This window comes from Gossypium hirsutum, chromosome D02 (genome assembly GCF_007990345.1).
Source record: "Gossypium hirsutum isolate 1008001.06 chromosome D02, Gossypium_hirsutum_v2.1, whole genome shotgun sequence".
In the NCBI taxonomy this organism is placed as follows: domain Eukaryota; kingdom Viridiplantae; phylum Streptophyta; class Magnoliopsida; order Malvales; family Malvaceae; genus Gossypium; species Gossypium hirsutum.
The window spans coordinates 64,556,571-64,577,858 of record NC_053438.1 but is presented as its reverse complement, the minus strand read 5'-3'; the positions used below and the strand labels follow the sequence as shown (position 1 = coordinate 64,577,858).

At 32.1% G+C, this 21,288-nt stretch overlaps 2 protein-coding genes across 7 annotated transcripts; one reads left to right on the top strand and one right to left on the bottom strand.

Moving 5' to 3' along the window:
- The first annotated feature begins 36 nt into the window (after nucleotides 1-36).
- LOC107909519 (protein NEOXANTHIN-DEFICIENT 1) lies at nucleotides 37-3,920 on the top strand. Of its 6 annotated transcripts, none has more exons than XM_016837076.2 (11): nucleotides 38-200; nucleotides 465-548; nucleotides 661-744; nucleotides 846-909; nucleotides 1,017-1,063; nucleotides 1,752-1,806; nucleotides 2,072-2,110; nucleotides 2,421-2,589; nucleotides 3,149-3,212; nucleotides 3,295-3,351; nucleotides 3,507-3,920. In XM_016837076.2, the coding sequence occupies exons 2-11, from the start codon at nucleotides 484-486 to the stop codon at nucleotides 3,745-3,747; spliced, it is 885 nt and encodes a 294-aa protein (XP_016692565.1). In that variant the 5' UTR covers nucleotides 38-200; nucleotides 465-483; the 3' UTR covers nucleotides 3,748-3,920. The 6 variants fall into 6 exon arrangements, with proteins under 6 accessions (XP_016692568.1, XP_016692565.1, XP_016692567.1 ...); XM_016837075.2 differs by having other exon boundaries at nucleotides 39-200; nucleotides 458-548; XM_016837079.2 differs by lacking the exon at nucleotides 661-744 and having other exon boundaries at nucleotides 37-200.
- LOC107909518 (serine carboxypeptidase-like 45) lies at nucleotides 3,873-6,757 on the bottom strand. Its single transcript, XM_016837072.2, has 10 exons — nucleotides 6,389-6,757; nucleotides 6,203-6,304; nucleotides 5,960-6,055; nucleotides 5,475-5,567; nucleotides 5,312-5,391; nucleotides 4,929-5,210; nucleotides 4,714-4,838; nucleotides 4,511-4,603; nucleotides 4,316-4,433; nucleotides 3,873-4,226 (listed from the first exon to the last, which is right to left on the bottom strand). The coding sequence occupies exons 1-10, from the start codon at nucleotides 6,639-6,641 to the stop codon at nucleotides 4,077-4,079; spliced, it is 1,392 nt and encodes a 463-aa protein (XP_016692561.2). The 5' UTR covers nucleotides 6,642-6,757; the 3' UTR covers nucleotides 3,873-4,076.
- Nucleotides 6,758-21,288: the final 14,531 nt, after the last annotated feature.

Here is a 21,288-nt window from a genome sequence, read left to right as displayed (position 1 = left end):
TACTGGACCCGACACCGAAAATCTTATCCGGATCAGGAAATGGATTTAGGGAAGATCAAGTTAGAGATGGTATATTCAGTTGGCGCCAAGCCATAGGAAAAGCTCAGAATTAGATGAAATGAAAGGATGTGCAACTAAAAGTCTATCCACTTCTTAACTTAAATACCGCCTGCCTATCGTGCCCTCTCTCTCTTCCTTCTGTCGGTTACTTCTTTAAATTCCTCTTTCATTGGCTTTCAAATTAGTCTCTCTTTCTCTCTCCGCTACACACACACACACTCTTCTTTACTCTTCCCTTGCTTGCTTGCTTTTCCATCTTCCTTCTTGCCATATATAATTTTGTATTAATTTTGTGATTCTGCTATAACATAAGTTGGTTCCACTTCATTGTTCTGCATATTGGGTGGTGGGATCATTTGGGTTCGGCTTATTTTTTGGCATCTCCTTGCTGTTGAAGAAATTAGGTTCCCAGCTGCGAGTCTCATGGGGTTGGGAGAAACAAAAAGTTCACCAGGCTATGGCAATCCACCCTGGATTTTCAAAGGCAGGTAAAGTGTCAGTGTCAAACTTTCTAAGCTTTTTATCTATATTATTTGGTTAATATGAATAATATATATATGTGTCGATGTAATTATTAAATTTGTCTGAATTTCATCCCAGTGCCTTGTATCAACTCCATCTTGTCAAAGCTGAAACTGTTAGAGCATTCATACCCAAGGAATTACGCCTAGTTGAAGCTTTTGGGTAGTCGTATTTACTTAAAAATTCTATGGGGGTTGATTGTGGAGTTTCAGAATTTCATGGTTTTTGCTTTTCATAAATTAATCATGGCATGCACAATGCAGATACACACTGGGTGGTTTTTTCCTTGCCAACTACGATGACAGCCCTGCTGGGGTGTTTGATGAGGTTTCGTACTCTCATTTTCAATTAACGTTTTTATCATGTATTAGGTGGTATTGAGAGATGATATTAACCAGTAAAAAGTGATCACATGTCAACTGTTTCTTTGCCAGCTTGTGGTGATAGCAGGAATTGTGTGGAATCCCCCAACGTCTTGCGCGTATGTGTTCTGCCCTCTTTCGCTGAGATTGATTAAAAAAAATAGTTAATTATATATATCATGTATGGAGGAAATGCATCATAAATTGAGTGAATTCGCTGGCCTTAAGCCTTTACAAGTCAGGTCAGGGCTGTTCTGTCTTGGTATTCATGTACCAGTTTCCTCAAGGTTTGGCTTGAACTAGCAAAAAATAAGGTGGTGCCCACCACTCAATTGCGTTTCACTTTATGTGCTAACTATGTTGGTCAGTCAAACTTTTATAACTTGAATTGTGTCTTATTACTCATTATATTATGCGGCTTTTCTTATAATTGTTCATTAATTTATGCTTCCATAGGAATCATTCAGTGTTATTAGTCACATTTGGTATAGTAGCAAGTATCTTCCTCAAGTGGCATGAGCAACTTGCCATTTTTCTGTAGGAAGTGTGTCAGGTTCATGCATCAGGAAGAAGATCACTTTACACTGCTTGGATCACCTAGTTCCACTCAATAAAACCTAACGGCCTTGTACTTGTTTCCTATCAAAACCTAATGGACTTGTATAGAAGCATTAGAATATGGATGGACTGTCAAATTATCATTTTCATTCATGCCTTGTCTTATAGTTGTTTCTCTTCTATTTCCTTTTTGTATTCAAACTAATTGCCTCTGCTTCTTGTTTCATTTCCTAATTTAAATTTGAACAGTTGGGCAGCCAGGGTTCTTGTAAACAGTGAAGAAGCTTGTCACCATGGACGCAAGGTAGGACATGGAAGTTTAGAATGGTCTTTTAGCAACTAAAACTGGATCTCTGGCCAAATTTACTTGATTACAGCTTTAATTCTAACTCTACACCATCATACAAGTTGACCTTCACTCCTGCAATTCCAATGGTTCAACATAGGGATGCAGAGCTCCTTCTACACCGTGATCAAGGGGCATTGTTAAAGTAACTAATGCGCATAACTCCTTTATTTCTACTACTTGAAGTTTGAACTTGCATTTTTTTTCCCTGGTCTTCTTGCAGGAGGTAGGGCTTCCAAGTCAAGTAGCCAGATTTTCAAAGGTAGTCCTCATTCTGCCAGACTCACTGTAGCTCTGGCACAATTTTCTTGCCTATAAGATTGGTCTAAATTTGTATACCACCATGAAAATTGTAAGTGTACATGTGTCAACTTCTTTATCAAGATGAGCTCTTTTCTGGTAGGGGTTGGCTGAATTACAACATTGATGGTATTAATTAGAATAAAAGCTGCTTAAAAAAATCCATTTCACATTGCAATTTAGCCTTTTATATGTTGCTAGGCCACAGGCAATACAATTCATGTTTATTATTGGTTTATGAATCATGGTTTGTGTGTTTTGTTTGAAAACAGAGAATTACACCAGTTCCTAGACAAACAAAGGACAAATTTGGTGGCTTTCTAAACATGATTGGTGTGGGCACAACAATCTGCCACTCAAAAGATTGCATGGACGTTCAGGTGACAGAAGTTGTGGGTCCTGCTTCATCAGATATCTGTAATATCAAACTTCTGACTGATGGTGAGTTCATAGTTGATCCTACTTATGTGCTGAACTCTCATGGCATTTGGAAGTTCCTAAGAATATCCTTCCTAAGAATATGAAATAACTTGTTTTCCTCATTTTCCTCATTTTCCTGTAAGATTAGAAGCCAATTCTAAATAACCTAAACAAGAGTTTATCTTGTTAGTAAAATAATCTGCCCAAGAGGTTGGCTTCACAAATGAATGCTTTTCTGTGCTTTACCATTTCAAGGCAAGCTTTAAACTGTTTTATATCTGAATCTGCATGCCTTTGTTTCACAAAAAAGCTTTAGGTTAGTTAGTCAAGCACTTGTCCTATAGGCTAGAATTAACTTTTTGGGTAATGCCATCCTGGTTCCTTGGAATTACCTTCATCCCAAGTGAAACAGCGCATTATCTAATACATAAATTAAATTCACTTCACATTATGCTTAAACGCACCTGATGATCATGCTCAGGAAGGGGGACAAATTTATTGTATCTTGTCTTTGCTTCTGGCGTTAATACTTGTGATAGATTTTATGGTATTTTTCTGGTTAAAAACTTGGTGATTGCAGTGCCTACACCGAAATTCAACAAATGGATGGGCCCATCGATCACAATGTCACTTCCAAGCTTTAGGTAATTTCGTACATGGTTTTATATTTCACTGAGCAGTCCACTTTGAAGTAGACGTTTAACTTTTTTTGTTGTGAAATTACAGTGGCCAAACAGAGTATAATCCCAACCTTTTGAAGTATTCATGCCGCCTTGCCTGCAGGTGTTTCAGATACTTTCTATCCCATGTATCATTATTACTATTATGATGATGATGATGCATTTGACCCTATGTTTATATCATGGCCATTAGCACTCAAATGTTAAAAATCTAATGGTGTTGACATGAAATACTGTTCTGAATATTTGACATGATAGAGTACGAGCAGTGCGGCCAGCAAAGGTATCAGGGCCATCACCATTAAAGAAGGAAAGAAACCATGATTCTGAAAGCAGAGGGTTTACAGCCGAGGAAGTGGTCGATAATGCAAGAAACCTAAGCATATCGGTTATGTTATCAAAGCCTATACTAGCTTTGGAGTTCAATTTCTTGGAAATGCAAGTTGAAGCTCCCATCATACTATCCAACAACACTACAAGCTCTTTACCAGCTGCTTGACCTCCCCCCCCCCTCCCCTCAAAATCATGCTCCTTTTTGTTTCTTGTTTTTAACATCAACATCAACTAATAAGATTCTAGACTCCAGGTTCCATTTCAAACATTACTCCCCAACAGGACAAGAGATGTTAAAGGCTTTTTTTCTTTTTGGAAATATATATTTCCTTTCCTTGAGATTCAAGAGCTTTACAAAAATGTTTCTACATGGAAAGATAATCAAACCAAGGAACAAACAAACAAATGCAATTTTCAACTTCAGACTTAAGCATCAAACTTACTTACAAGCTCCAACTGTATTCTCGACACAACAACTTAACTGATGAGCAGAGATCAGAATGCTTCTGGTAATGGCCTGCCTTCCAAAAATGCCTTGAATAGAACCAGTGATCTCTCAGGCTGCGAGAATGGGGCTTCATGAGATGCTCCTCTTATTGTGGCAAACGATAGGATGTTACCATAAGCTTGAGTCCACCCACCAACCTGCAAACCAAAAATAGTTATTGTAATAATACCACAAATCATAATATTACCATAAACTTCAAAAATCAGTAATCTCCATTCGTATTTACCTGTTGCCCCTCAAACCAAACTCGGTATGGCACAGTTGTTTTCAGACCTAATTCCTCCGCTAGTTGATTAACTAATTTTCGACTTCCGGTCAATGGGATAACAGAATCTTGATCTCCACTATATTCGAAAACGTCTATTGTGAGGACCATTTTGTGACAACATGAAGAAAACCTTGAACTAAGGACCATTTTTACCTGTATACCATAACTGGAATTCCTGCCTTCACGAGTCTGCCCACAATAGTGATAGTTGGTATCTCCAGATCAAGCAGTTCATAGTCTAGGACACTGATGGGCAAATTATATATAATTAAAAGACCATATTAAGCAATTCACCATCATAAGCACCCAGCCTCAAATTCATATAAACAAGGTGAATCATTGGAGAAGAGAATTACCTGCTGCAAACAGCCCATTTATGGACTCCTACTAGACGAGCATGGAGAGCCTTCTGCACATCTTGCCTATTTAGATAATTAACTGTTTCATCTTCTACACAGACATCTATCGTATCACCAACTTGCTGTTGGACATAGAAAACCAAGTCAGAAACAAGCAGCATAGAGTCAAAGACTAGAACATTAGACATTCAAGTTTATTAAATTAAACTCACTTGGGTAGTAAGGATTTTGGATTGTGAGAGCACGGATGATATACAGACATCAAGGGTCACATCATACTTGTCGACGAATCTACTAGTTTCGGTACTTACTTGGCCCATCACCCTTGAACAAATAGGAGAAACGTTCCCTCTATAATACTCGCTGACATATCTCGAGTAATTACAAGAAGTGGTGAAGAGTTTGTATGTAGAATCCGATATTAGTCCATGAGACCAGAAGAATTCAGCCCTCGAATTAAAATCAGCAGCAAATTCCAAAACAGGATTGCCAAGCTACAATCAATTGGAGCAAACAGGAATGGATGTTGTAGATAAGTAAAAGAAAATCCCCAAAAGGGAAAAAAGGACTGAAATTTCCTTGCAGAACTACTTACAGCGATTCCTTTCAAGTTGAACAGCTTTTCCTTCTTATTAAACTGATGCATAAGTTCAGCCAGCTGGGGTATATAATGGCCTGGTTTTAGAAACAAAATCAGTGCTGATTCACATTTCACACTAGAACAAACAATACTATGTTCTTGAACAGCAAAATGATACCAGCATAGCTTTCCCCTGTAATGAAGAGGCTTCTATTCTTGTACTGGGGGAATTTGAGGAACCAATTTTGCAAAAATACCAGATTGTCCCTAGCTACAACAACAAAAGAGACAAAAGTTAGAAAGATAAAAGGTAACTTGGGGGGGGTAAACTTTTGTCAGACAAGGAAAAGAAATTAAAAAAAAAACGAAATAAGAACAGTGATGAATGAACATGGCATCATTGTAAAGTGAAAAACAAATACGGACGGCAATGTCACTACAGCATTGTGAAATATTCTCGGACCCCTTTGCGTGATAAAAGAAATCAAAGAAAGAAGGGGAAAAAGTAAGATAACCCCAAAATAAATAAAAAATAAAAAGGCAAAGAAGCTCTATTGAATATTCAGTATAGAAACTCTGTTTCTTCTGCAACTTAACGTTATTTGCATACATTAAAGTGAGTGAACATTAGGGAAAATGGGTTTAGATTGGAGAGAGTGGTACCAGTGATCTTGTCATTAACAGCCTCATAAGAGGAGTCGTCAGCGGAATAAGAGAAGCCAACTCCAACTGGGGCCTCCAAATACAACATATTGGCCTCTGCAATAGAATGAGATTGCTAACAATCAACTTGTGCTTGTGCAGGCATGTGTTTCTAAGATCTGAAAAACCCCTATCCACTTACCAGTAATGCAAAAGCACCACAATTAACAACATGAACAAACAACCGTAAATACATAAGCATACCTCTATTCCAGCTATATTCGTTCTTGACCAGCACTTCCCCGCTAGGCCTAAACGGTCCATTCTCAGAAAAGGCTCCAACCCCCAGTGAAGAGCATCCAGGTCCTATAATTCACAACAAGAACTTAGAAAACGTGATAGAAGCATTATCTTGTAGGCCTGAACGAGAGACTGAAAAAAGTGAGAGACCTCCATTGAGCCAGAGGACAAGAGGTTTGGATGCTGGATCTACTTCAGCTTCAGCAAAGTAGTAAAACAAAGCTCTCTGCTTTCTCTTATCAACGGTCACATAGCCCGCATACTGTTGAAACCCGACTTTGGGTTGACCCGGTAGTCGAGATATCCGATCAAACAAAGCCGGAAAACACTCCACTTGAACAGAAAACCAAACCTCAAGTAGAATTAAGCCCAATGCTACTGATCTCCAGGCTAAACCAAGCATGGTATCTTCTTCTTTTGTTTTTGTTTCTTCTTTTTTTTTTCCTCAGATAAGACTAAGAGAACGGAAATATAAAAAAAAAACACAGAGTGAGAAAGAGAGACAAGAAAGTAGACTTGACAACAATGTTGCTGAGTGGGGTTGGATTTTATAAAGAGAGTCCTGTACTTTTGTTACTATTCTATTACATTTATTATATGTAATAATAAATATAAATAAAAATGTAATGTAGTGTAGGAACTAAAAGCCTAAAACAGGTGGTTGTTGGGTAAATTTTTGGTTCACTTTCTCTTCACTTGGAAATGGTCTGTTAGAGTTGAGATTAGGAGATGGTGAGCAGGACTGCAGGAGTGGGTCACTGGCTAACTGTTACAGAAAACGAAAAGAGAGAATGTGCATTGTAAAGCTCCCCCATTAACTCAGCCTTAGCTTACAGCAACACCACCATTGTGTTTATTTTATTTTGTTGTGTTAGAAATAGAAAGTACTTTCTTCTACTAGTCTATAATACTACAGTAAGCCAAAGAATACATTGTTCTATTTTTATGTTGTTGACTTCTTGTCACCTATGGTTTTTGGTAGCAACATAGAGCATACAGATTGTGTTGTGTTATGCTATGCTTACAAGGACAAATAGCCTTCTTTAAACCACGCTTAACGCTTTCCCACTGTTTGCCTTTTTTTTTTTGTAGGGGAGGGGGTTTCCCTCTAATTCGCATTTTTGCTTTCCAAATATCAGAGCAAATTGAATGCGTCACTGTGACATAGCAGAAGCATATCAGGTTTTACTTAGAGTATTAACAAAATTTGATTCAAAAAAATTATAAAAAAATATTAAATTTTGAGTTATTAAAAAAATCTAAAGAATATATAAAAATTTTAAAAAGATTTTAAAATAATAATTTTAGAAGTTAAATAAATTAATTAATAATTCAAGTTTATCATAGTTAAGTATCATGTTATTATTATTTTGTTTTGAAAAAGTTTTCAAATATATATATATAATTTCAAATTTATGTGCTCAAATATGGAATTAATTATATTGTAATAATATTTTATTTTTAATTTAACTCGAACTATTTCACCTGATTTAATTTGGCTTGAATTTTATTTTAATTGACTTGATTCGAAAAAAATTCAAATTAAATTAGGATAATAAAATACTACTCATAAACTCAATTAATTCGAAATCTTTTCACTAAATTTGACTCGATTCGATCGAACGTTAACCCTAATTTCTCTCAATAAAAATTTTGCAACAACCTTTTTTTTTTAAGGAAAAAAACAGATGGGAAACTTTATGATTGGTTGAGAAAGGAACTAATGTTCGAGCTTCAGCTTCGACTTTATATACAGTTGCACAAGTCTTTTTCCTCAATTTCTTGGCAGGTTTAACTTTAGTCAAATTATCCAATTAATCGCTTTCTTGGTAAAAATTAAGAATTTAGATGGCATAATTCATTTGAAAGGTCATATCAAGTGTTAAATCAATTTCGTTTTTTATAGATAAAATCAATTTCTTTGTTGATATTTCTCAATTCATTCTTATATTAAATTGGATATATATTTTTTTACATCAACACCTAAATGGTAATAAATTATTAAGGGGTATAATTCAAGGCTCCCCAACATAAAAGCTTATCCACTTAAGTAATCACATATATATCTTTCTTGAAATTTATCTTGTCACATCCTAATTGACAAGGCCTCCGACCATCGCATATTTATTATGTGACTTTTTTCATTCAGCAAGACACCTCCATCAATTTATCAGGTAAGTAAACCAAGCAGAAATCATACTCAAGGATGAGGGACAAAATTGAATATGATAGACCTAATCCACTAAGCATTAGTCATAGTGGAAGCAACAACAAGGGCAAGAAAATATCCTTAAAAAGGGTTAAGTTTGTATAAACATCTTAAGGAGAGATGCTAAAATAATGAAGCTACCATATCCCCTCCAACATGGAAGCATCTACCACGTGAAATGTGTCAAAACTTACAAAAGGAATAGTGCAGCCAAAGAGGCAAAAAGCCAAACTACATTCACTCTTGGCTAAAAGATCGAGGATAGTCAAGAAAAGATATCTTGTCACCCCACCAAAGAAAACCTACAAACATTTCATTTTGCCTTTTCAGAACAATACTACTATATTTGTAGTTGTCTACTTTCTACTATAATTGGTCCTACTACACAAAACAAATATAACATAGGCATCAACGTTGCCATATAGATAGTTAGCATATGCAAAAGGAATGAATTGATGAAAATAGAGCTCCATGAACATAATGGAAAGGCAATATTGTGGCTAGTAATTTCGCGTAGTGCGAACTCCTATTAGTTGGCACCATAAGAATCCAACATCGACAATCACAAAAGGCATTGTTAACATAACTAGTGCCCTTCAAATACCAATGGATGCTTTGAAGCAAAACATGAGAGGGTGCAAACAAAAAGGTGTATAACCAAAAACCTTTGCCTAGATAGTTGGTAAAGAATTCAACAATTAGCTCGACAAGTATTCCAACGAATGTAGAAATAATAAGTAGATCGGTGAGCATGCCAAACGTAGACTAAACATTATGTGGAGTGCAAGATATCTTGAGAAGCAGATTCAGCAAATCCTCACCAACAATCTTTCAGGATATCTCACACAATAGTATAATCATTCTTTCTAAACAACTACCATTAAGGGGTTCATTCTAGCTCCATCCTTGCTTCTTGTAGCCCTTATGTGCTTTGACAAAGCAATGACCCTTCAAGAAATTTTATTCAATTTATTCATATCCATATCATCGAGAAAAAATCAAGGACATATCATTCATCCTCTTACAGTTCAGAGTTCATCAAGCTAAGTCAAGGTCAAGCTCATCTCCAAAACCTCTAAGGGTCTTAGCTTCTCTAAGCTTCTTCCACTACGACTTCTTTACGCTTACCTCTTAAGGAGTCTTTTTTATTTCAAAAAAAAAAATAACTCACTAGGATCTGCCTTCATACTCTTAATATTTTCGTTTCTTCAAGGCGCCGTCCATAATTAAGTGGGTGTCTGCATAAACAAGCTCTCAAATTTCTTTATTAAAAGGATCAAAATCTCTCCTCCGTTGCCATAATCGAGGAGCTAGCTCCTCATCGATGTTGAGAGAGTAGACATGGTCTTACATTATTTCCTTACATAACACGTTAAAAGCTCTTATAGGATGTTGGGCTAAGATTTGAGGAAACCTTCAAATTTTTCAACAATTACCTCTTCGACGTCAACAACGCGACTCTCCATTTTAGTTCTCCAAATTGGAAGAAGATTGCCTCTTAATTCTTCCCACTTGATGCAAATGCAAGACTAAGATACACTTATTTTACAAATGCCTTCATAAAATGTACTTATTGTAGATGATCAATGATATTTACAACATCACCCTACAGCTACAACACCTTTAGTGGATGGAAGAATAATGTCATTACTAGCATGAGCATCTTCGGAAGATGGCAAATTAGCATCATCGTTGATAGGACTAAAAGTCACAAGAAAACAATAGATAATGATAATCTCCACCATTCGAGACCTTAGAGATTCCCATTCTGAACCAAATAAAAAGTACACAACAATACTAGGAGAAAACCCTTTGATGGCATATTGGTTAATGTTGCATGTAACACCCTATTACTCGACTCGATTGTCAAGTCTGAGCAACGGGATGCCACATTCGTTGTCGAGACAACTTTGTCAGACATTTCAAATTAAATCAAATCATACAATAATAATTAAACATACACTTCAATTCTATTTAAACGGAGCATACAAGTGCCTGATTTGGAAGTCCGAGCATGAAATATGACTGAATTATAAATTTTCAAAAATTTCATAGTAAGTATCGATATTCTTAAGTAGGTATCGATACCGTTTTTAGCTTTGATGTTTTAAAAATACTTCATTTAAACCACAAGTATCAATACATGTCATGTGGTATTGACACCTATTAAAAAGGTATCGATGCCCATTTAAGTATCGATACCATTTTGGCATTCTGGTTGTTTGAGAAAATTGTTCAAATGGTCAAGTATCGATACCATGGCATAGGTATTAATACTTTCTTGCCAAAATGGTCAAAATCTCCCAATACAAGTCTATTTCATGGCCAAACATAAATATCAAATGGTGACTTTAAGCATCTCAACCTACCATTTAATTCACACATTCAAGCTTAAAGCATACACTTAATTAGGGGTGAGCATTCGATCGAATCGAATCGAATCAAATAAAAAATTTTCGAGTTAATCGAGTTTTCGAATCTCATTTTATCATCCTAAATTTATTTAAATTTTTCTTGAATCGAGTCGAGTGAGATGGAATTCGAATCGAATCGAATCGAATCGAATATATTTGTTCGAGTTAAATTTTAAAAAATAATTTTGGGTCCTTGTAACCACTGTCACCCATCGTAATAAAATTTGTCCACCTTAATCAAATTTTTTATTAACTTTCGTCACATCATAATTTATTTATTAATTTTTTATATATTGGTTTGCTTAGTTGTTTCAATTATCTTCAGATTCTTGTCACTATGTATTTTGGAATTAAAAAATATATTAAATATAAAAATATGATTTTTTTAATAAAAGTTATTTTAAAAATAAAATGTGAAATTGATACCAATACAAAATTTTAACACGAATATTTTATGGCATAATTAATAATTTAATTTTAATATAAATATTCAATATGACTAAACAATTCAATAATATAAATAATATAAAATGTGAAATTTAATTTAATAATATAAATAGTAGATATAAATAAAATTATTACTATTTATGTTTAGTGATTTTTTTGGATATTTTTATTTTTTATTTGAGAGTAAAGGGTGAGAAGTAAAAGTTTAGGGGAAAAATAAAAAGTTTTGGGAATAAAAGTTTGAGGGAAAGTAAATAGGGGAGTAAAATTTTGGAGGGAAAATATTTAAAAAAATTGGAGGGGGGAGGGTTTGGGATAGATGAGAGGTGAGATGGGAAGGGAATAAAAGTTTTAGGGGAAAAGTGGGAGGGAGTAAAAAATTTGGGGGAAAATAAAAGGTTTTGAGGGTTTTTAGGAGTAAAATTTTGAGAAAAAATAAATGGGAGAGTAAAATTTTGGTGGGAAATGGATTTTGGGTAGATTGGGGGGTTGGGAGGGGAAGGGAGTAAAAGTTTTGGGGGGAAAGTGAGAAGGAGTAAAAGTTTTGAGGGAAAAGTAAAAAGGTTTGGGAGTTTGGGGTAAAAATGTAAAATATTATAGTTTGATATTCGAATTATTCGAGTTATTCGAATTTGAAAACTCAACTCGATTCGAACTCGAAATTCGAAAAAAAAATTTAAGTTGATTTGAATAACTCGATTAACTCGAATAACTCAATTCGTTTAACTCGAAATTCGATTTTTTTTTCGATTTTTTCGAATCGAATCGAGTTTTGCTCACCCCTACACCTAATCCACAATTACAAGTTCATCAATTCACAACCAAAACGCCATCCAATAAATGCCAAACATTATCAAAACATGATCAAGTCCATACCTAACATGTTTAGAATCTCATTCATTAACATGCTATCTTAAATACATATCTAGTTTACCCTTTTTCCATCAACTATATGCATACCCAATAACTTAATTCTAATCATTATTTCATACCTATTCACTTATATCTTCTTTCATTTCCAAACATTTCAACACAACAAATTCATATCAATTCATCTATCAAGAATACAATCATCACAAACTCAATTCAATGTCAAACATTTAGCAATTCAAAGTCATGCCCTTAACATTTTCAATGTACAAGGTTATGACCATATGTATACTACTTAATCTTTTAGCTTTTAATCAATCAGTTAACCTTTCAATCATCAACCATTCAAGCTATTTAACTTACTTACGTTATCCATACATCAAGAGCATCATTATGTATATACATTTCTATTCCAATTTTAGAGCTTTCTATATCAATGAACATTCATATTAATTTATTTCTCAGATTATTATCCCATTTTACACTTTTAATTCCCTATTAACTTGACTCAAACTTGGAAGGATACATGGATCAAACCAATCACACTAGTTTGGCACCCAATGCCTATCGAATAAATCCAAAATAGTAAGTTGCACCCAGTGTTAGTTGATATAACCGATGTATAGGTGCTCCCAACACTCCTCGACTCGTAGTCGTAATAAACCTAAACTTTTCCTTCCTTATGGCATACCAACTATATTCGACTGTACCCGAACAACTAATAGGATAACCATTTCTCAGTTTCATTTATAAGCTATTTTCTCATTTCCATACCATAATCTCGTCAACCCGTCATCAAATCTCATATGCGACAACATAATTAATCACAATATAGATTCAATTTCACATTTATAACAATATACAATATTTTCAGATTTATTCAATTTAGTCTTTATCATAAACAATCAATCCCAATCAAATTAATTCAACTCGTTTTTTTTTATCATTTTCAACTTACCTTATAATCTTGCCATACAATACAGTTCATAAATGCAGCAATCGAAGTAGCTCGAATTATAGAAATACAAACCGTAAACTCTGAGCTATTCGCCAATGACTTTATTTGTTCCTTTCCTTTTTGAGGAATCCGGGTCGACGTTAAGTACAAATTAACATAAACACACCAAATCATCAATACACAATCAAATTCACACTCAATTACAAATTTACACAAACTCTACAATTTTATTCAATTTAGTCCCTAAAACCGAGACTAACTTAACTTTCAATTCAGAACTCAACTTGTCAACCTGATTTCACTATAGTCCAATTAGGACCTCCAACTTTTCATTTCTACCACAAATTTTGAAATTTGTGTCTCTATTTTACAAAATTATAAGTTAACTTCACAATTTAGCCCTTTTTCACTTCTAAGCTTAAAATCTATCAATTTAATACCTAAAACTTCAAATATTCATCAATGAATTCTTTCTAAAACTTTAATAGTTCCAAAGAATAACACATGGGTCAGGTAGATTAAGCTTCCAAGATTTCAAAAATATAAAAATTACAAGAAAATGACTAAATTGCACTAACCAATTGAGAATTAAATGTTAAAACCCCTAATGGTCGAAACTCCTTCCTTTCTTCTTATTTTCAGGTTTGCATGAAAGAGATGAGGAAATGTGATTTTCCGCCACCTACTCTCCACTATTTATATTCTAACCTATTTTATTTTGTAATTTTAATTAAACTAAATTTTATAATATATATGTATACCTTAGTTAATAATCAGCCACTATAAGTTCCTAGATCTCTATTCTATTTCTAATTAATAAAAATCTTTAGTAATTGAACTTTTATCACTTTTACAATTTAGTCCATGTACCTTAATTAATCATTAATTTGATAAAATTACTTATCAAAAATTCAATTCACCCAATATACAACTTCGTAACTATTTAATAAAAATAATTACGAGTTCGATTTATGGAAATGAGGTCCCAAAATCGTATTTTCTAACACCACTGACTTTCAGGTCGTTACATTACATATGTTAAAAGGGCTACAATTCACTTGGAGATGTAGCAAAGTCAAATCTTGAATAAAATGGACTATCTTTCTTATCTCAACTTTCACTTTCACAATGGTCATTTTAAAATTTATGTATTTCTTGGCTAGTTTCTCCTCTAGATCCTTCTTCTTATCTACTCACTTCTCAAGATCCGTTGCTTGTTGTGCAATTCCATTTAATGCTTAAAGCTTATTGGCTAATCTCCCTTACTACCTACACTCTTTTCTCTAAAATTTGTTGAAGATGCTTTAACTCATACCTTTTCCTTTCTAAAAACATGTCGCGAAACCATAAAGTATATATGGATTCAATTTTGATAATAACTTGACATAGGAAACACTATATTAGAAGTCACAGGAAATGCGTAGCCAAAAACTTCCCATGTTTTACATAGACAACACATGCCCAAAAAAAAACCATTCGAGTTCCAGAGTTACAACAAAATGATTTCCTTAAAAATTTTCTAGAACAAACAAAAAGTAGCTCATCTTAATAGGCTTGCCCCACTTTCAAAGCCTTAACAAGCCCTTTGTATCTCTCAAAATAATAGGTCGCCAACCCCAATGATAATTCCATTACATTTAGCCAAAACCCACATATTTGCTTCCAAAGAATTGTTGTTTCATACTAAAAACATCAACCTATCTCAACCTCTTTGTAAACCAAAACACAGTAAACTTGAAAAAGTTACTTTATTACTTTTTTCTCAATTGGAGGATAATTGATATACTAGCATCACACTAGTCCTACATCATTAAGGGCATCTGCTTAGGGCTTGCAACATAAAGACTTGCTCACCTAGAAAACCACACTTATCCTACTTAAAATCTATCTCACATTTATCGCATCCCAAATTGCATGGCCTCTTCCCATCAACTACTTACCGAATGATCTCTCCATCTAATCACATCGCATATAAGTTATAACCCTATTCACCAATCTATAAACTAGGATCACTATTTGCCAAGGTTGATTTATAATAACCCTAAAGATCATAGTCTATAAAATGAATCATCCTCTCACAAAAATATTAGAACTACTTTCCCTCCAAACGCTCTCCCAATTTGACTCTCAACATCATAGCTACAACATGATTCAAATTCAATCAAGAACACCAAACTTTGTATAACAATCATATATTTTAAGGAAATAAATTATATTATGATGATCCTAAAATATATGATTTTTAGGTACCAATAATAAAATGTCGCATCAACTTTTAAAAACATAAAAGTCTTATTATACATTCATCCATATTTAATATATTCTCTAACTTGATTTAAATTTAATTAAATTACTTAACAAATTAAAAAATTTTAATAAATAAACAAACATGTTTTCTTCTTTTATAATTTTTAAATCATTTTTTTTAAATAATTGTTTTTTTATTTATTTGCTTTCAAATTATGTTTTATTTTTATGCGGTCAATTTTTTTTAAAATTTTTAGGCCAGTAATTTTTCTCTTTTTTTATTTTTAAATTTTAATCAAATTTCAAATTTTGATAAAACCACCAATAGTGGTTATAATTTTTCAAAGTTTATTTTTTTACTAGCATTTTTTTTAATTTTTAATGGTTGATTTTAGGTTTTTTTTTTCAATTTGTGCTTATGATTTTTATCATTTTTTTTAAAATTTTTAATTATTGATTTAAGAATTTTCAAATTTTATTTATTTTTGGGTATTTTTTTCCTGTATATAATTTCAATGTTTTCCCCTCAAAATTTTAATTATTTTAATTAAAGTCAAATTAAATTAGAGATACTATCTGTAACACCCTTAACCTTTATCCGTTACCGGAACAGGGTTACGGAGCATTACCGAACTTTACAAATTAAATACGAACATTTGTTACACATATTCTCAACTTTTGTTACACATATTAAGAATCAATCATATAACACTCATATTGTCCCTTAGATGGACCTTCGAGACCCAATAATCACCTTAGAAGTGAATCGGGACTAAACCGGGTATCAGGAAATTTTTCCAAAATTTCAAATATTTTCTTAAAAGCAGGGGACACATGCCCGTGTCTCTGCCTATGTGGATGAAAATAGACCATTTTAAGGCTACTTTTCTTACCCATTTTGACATTAACTTGCACTCAACATTCACATGCACTAATATATCCCAACCAAGTAATCAATACAAGCTAAAACATGTTCTCAACATGACATAACATCACAAACATTTCATTTACTTATACCTACCTTTTTAACTCATTTCATTGATTATTCAAATTCTACTACTAATTACATGCATACAAATATTTAAAATTCACAACCACAATTCAAATTATTTCATTGCCAAACCAACCCTATACATGCCATATAAACCAAAATTTACATTGCAAAAACTATCAGAATAAACTGGATAGTGTAGCTTGATGTATTGATTCGATCTTCCGACTACAAGTTAATCTACAAGAACTTTAAACAACCGAGTAAGCTTAATGAAGCTTAGTAAGTTCAATAGGTTAAACATTGATCTTACTGAACTTAAAATAATATAATAAATTAAATTGTAAATAAATCATACATTTTTCCTTGTCAAATACAATATAATCAATAAACACACTTCCTTCAGATCAATATCAATAATAATCTATAAATCTTTCAATTCAATCACATAAGTCTCTTACTATTTCTTACTGAATCGAAGAACGACTTACGAATATGAGTACATCGTTCTTTTTGTGCCATAGTCCAACTATGGTCTTACATATGCATTGCCATGTCCCTGCCATGGTCTTACATTTGTAGTACCATAACCCAGTTATGGTCTTATAATCAAAATGTCATAGTCCAGCTGTGGTCTTACACATGTATCTACACTGCCATGGTCCAACCATGGTCTTACGTTCAAGGTGCCATAACCCAGTTATGGTCATTTCATTAAAATGCCATTGCCTAGTTATGGTCTTACATTTAAACATTGCCATGGTCCAACCATGGTCTTATCTGTCAATTCATTCTTTGCCACGGAATGATCATACTCAATCTTGCGTTCTACTCGTTTTAAACATTCAATTTAATTTTCATACTTCTACAATAATCTTAATTTCAAAAAAAATGAATAAATATATTATACCATTCCTAAATTGACAAATAATCATGAAAGTTTAACCATATGAACTTACCTGGGTTGGATTGTAAAATTGGTAATAGTTCAGAGACTACTTGGCTAATTTCTCTTTTTCTCGTTGATTTACGAGCTCTTGATCTAGAATGTAAAATTTTTCATTCATTAGCATATATTTCAATTTCAGTCCACTTCACAAATTTATACCCCTCAAAATTTGAAATTACACAATTATCCCAACTTTTATAGTTTCTGCAATTTAGTCCCTCACCAATTAACTCATCAAATGAGATAATTTTCCACAATTAACTCTTTATCTAAATATTATAAGCCATTACACAGCCCTTAATAAATAGAATTTAATACCAAACGCTAAGATTTAATCTTTTTCACAACTTGGTCCTAAAATCAAGTTCTATTGAAATTACTTGATAAAGTCTTCATGTAACAAAACTAAAAATTCAAATCCATGTTAATTTTATCATAAACATCCATAACTCATCAATGGTAACTTTCAAAATTACCCATAGAATCAAAAACTAAATTAGATAGTTGGACCAAATAGTAAAAGTGTTAAAAAAATAAAAATTACAAGAAAAGAGCAAAAATTGAATTCACATGATGCAAAAATATGAAAAACCAGCTTAGAGGACCTTCAATGGCCTTTTTGGACTGAAAATTAGAAGAAGAATAGCCTAGAAAAGTTTAGAATTCAATTTATTTAAGTTAATTTCACAAAAAATACAATTTTGCCCTTTAATCACATGATTTTTGTTTTCTTTTCTGCTTATGCCGCCTCATGCCTTTATTTTAGGTATAATTTCTCCTTAAGTCCTCCTTTGTTTACCATTTATGCTATTTAATCACTTTAGCAAGTTTTGCACCTTTTTCAATTTAGTCTTTTTAATTAATTAACTATTGAAACGATAAAATTTTCTAACGAAACTTTAATACTACCTTAATAACACTCCGTAAATATTTTTATAAATATTTACAGCTCGGTTTATAAAATTGAGGTCTCGAAACCTCGTTTTTAAAACCAATTAGCCTAATAATTCCTTCTAAACTCAAATCACTATTTCACAAATCTTTCTAAAGTCACATTTAACTCGTAAATACTTAATAATAAAATTTACGAGCTTACTCATTGGAATTGGTGACTTCAAATTACCGTTTCCGTTACCACTAAAAATTCAGGCTGTTACACTATCATATGTGATTGAGTGTAGAATAATATTTGTATGTTTTTAAAAATTGATGATGCGATATTATTTTATTAATACCTACAAGCTATATATTTTAGGATCATCCTGATATAAGTTGTTCCCCTTAAATACGAAACTTTTCATTTATGAAGATATAAAGAACCAAGTTTTGTCATTTTCCATGACTAATCAAGATATTGATAATATAAATAGGTTTAGAAAATTGGTTTCACTCTAAAGTTATTTGTGGTAGGGGTGTTCATAGTTCGGTTAAAACCGAATTAATTGACCGAACCGATCTAATTCAATTAATCGATCGATGATCGAATTTAGTTTGGTCGAAGGTCGGTTAATAATTTTTTGAAATTTCAGTTATCAGTTAATTCGGTTAAAAATCGAGTAATTAATCGAATTAATTGAAATAGATATTATATATTATATAAAATATGTGAAAAATTAAATGTTGATAATGAAAATGAATTGCAAAGAAAGAGAGAAAAGAACACACATAATTTTACATGGAAACCCTTTCGGGAAAAAACCACGGGCAAGAGAGAAGAAAATTCGCTGTGTTGAATTCGAATGATACAAGAGGAGAGACGACTACATCTATTTATAGGTTTTAAAACCTTATTCTACTCAAAGTCTAATAGAAACAATACAGTAAGGTTGAAACGCCTTATTTAAAACAATATAAAATAGAAGAAGTGTACTTCTATACGGATTTTACTTGTATTTTATTTTAACAGAAATTTAAGTTACACAACTCTAACAAATATTTTTTTATATTAGCAATGTATTTTTTACACTATTATTTTTTATATTAATCGAAATAAATAATATATATTAAATATAATAAATATTTTTAAACTATTAAAAAAATAAACATTAACAATGTATTTTTTATATGTTTTATACTTATTTTAACTAAAAGATAAAAACATATAAATTTCAGTTCAATTAATATATTTAAAAAAATTCAATTTGAATAACAGTTGAAAAATTTCATATTTCAAATAATTTGGTTCGGTTAATAATCAAATCAAATGTTGAACAGACTGTGGGTAAATAATAAAGACAAACCCATTAAATGGCAGAAGAAAGGAAGCCCACGATTTACTCCGTCTGTCGTGGAAACGACACTTTAGACTTTTGGGGTTTGGTTGAAAAGTACTCAAAAGTTGATGATATTAACTAGACTCTCACTGTGTGCTTGGTGTTGAAACCAAAGCATGATTTTCATATTTGCTGTTTGGTCGAATCTTGTCTATGTATTGTGCATTGGTATGATTGGAATGACCTTACCTCTACCTCTTTCCCATTTGTCTCACCTTTCCCTTCTACCCGCCCACCCAGCAATTGATTCTTTTTCTTTCCCAGTGTTTACGTGGATTATTAGTTTAAAAGAAAGTTGAATCTTGTTACTATTAGGATGTTATTATCCAAATCTAATTATACTAATATTCATTAACTTTCATATCTTTTATTGATTTCACATTCTAATTTTGGGTAATAAGGTTTGTATGCCAGCATTTGAATAATTATACAATTGTATTTTTTTTTATATTTTCCTAATAAGTTTTTAGTATTGTTGGCAAAATTTAAGACTATGATTTTTTGGGTACTCAAGTTTGTGTCGCATAATGCGTAATTTTCATAAGTGAATTTTGTTTTATTATGCATCTAATTTTGTATTGGTTTTTAAGTGTTATATAATAAGTATAGGAATTTTAGTCACTTACAATATGAACTGAAGATGATATTTTTTGAAAAAAAAAGTATAAATAAAAATATATATTTATTAAATGACAGTTATTTTTTAGGTTAAGTATTTTTTAAAAAAAATATATAATAAATTTTTTGGCCACCCAACTTTACAAAAATAAAAATAAAAATTAGCCATCCATTTAAATTTTCATGTCTTTTAGCTTTTGAACTTGTATTGTTTGTTAAATCACCTTAAAATGGATGAAAAAATTAACACGTGGATTGCCATGTGTGTACCACCTTAGCAATTAATTAATTTTTTAAAAGTTAAAAATATTTTTTATAATTTTTATACCTTTTAAAATTTTTAATTTTTTTCAACATATTTTTTAAAATTTTTAAATTTTAAAAAATAATCAATTGTTGATGTGGCATCCACATGGCAATCCACGTATATCACACGTCAACAAAATTAACAAATGTTAATTTTTCTATATGTTTTGAAGTGATTTGACAAATATCACAAGTTTAAGGGCTAAAAAAGGTGAAAAATTAAATAAATAAAGAGCTCGTTAAATAATTTGTGGTTTTTTAAATGAAAAAAAATAGGTATATGGTTTTTATTTATTAAAAAATAATTATATAACTTATATAACCTATGAATATTTTATTTTAAAATTATATATATTTTAAATTGAGTTAGTGTCTAACTAACTTGTAATATTTTAGTGTCTGACTAACTTGTAATATTAACTTAATCAAGTGTTTAGTTAATATTAATTTAGATCAAGGAAGAACCAATAAAATGTTTAGGGGGAAAAAATAAATAAAATAATTTGAAGCCAAAGTGAAATTTTACAATTATATTAACTCCTGGTTTCCTAAAAACTAAAGGGACTACATAGAAATCCCTCCCTCTGCCCTTAGTTTAAATAATGTTTTAATCTAAAGACTAAGACCTTGGGAATTTCAATACCAAATTTGAGTTATTGTAAGTGTAATCTCCTCAACTCAACCTAGGCGTTAGGACTGAATTCGAGAGATTACATCAGCCACCAAAGTAACCCAGTAAGTTTATTGAAGTTTTAAAAACAGCCATTT

What these genes read in the sequence shown, in the direction of transcription:
- LOC107909519 (XM_016837076.2), top strand. Translation starts at nt 484, where the DNA reads ATGGGGTTGGGAGAAACAAAAAGTTCACCAGGCTATGGCAATCCACCC. An exon ending in AATCCCCCAACGTCTTGCGC is followed by an intron (nt 1,064 to 1,751) that starts GTATGTGTTCTG and finishes AAATTTGAACAG; the next exon opens with TTGGGCAGCCAGGGTTCTTG. An exon ending in CTTGTCACCATGGACGCAAG is followed by an intron (nt 1,807 to 2,071) that starts GTAGGACATGGA and finishes GTCTTCTTGCAG; the next exon opens with GAGGTAGGGCTTCCAAGTCA.
- LOC107909518 (XM_016837072.2), bottom strand. Translation starts at nt 6,641, where the DNA reads ATGCTTGGTTTAGCCTGGAGATCAGTAGCATTGGGCTTAATTCTACTT. An exon ending in CGAATATAGCTGGAATAGAG is followed by an intron (nt 6,056 to 6,202) that starts GTATGCTTATGT and finishes ATTCTATTGCAG; the next exon opens with AGGCCAATATGTTGTATTTG. An exon ending in TACAGGGGAAAGCTATGCTG is followed by an intron (nt 5,392 to 5,474) that starts GTATCATTTTGC and finishes TTCTAAAACCAG; the next exon opens with GCCATTATATACCCCAGCTG.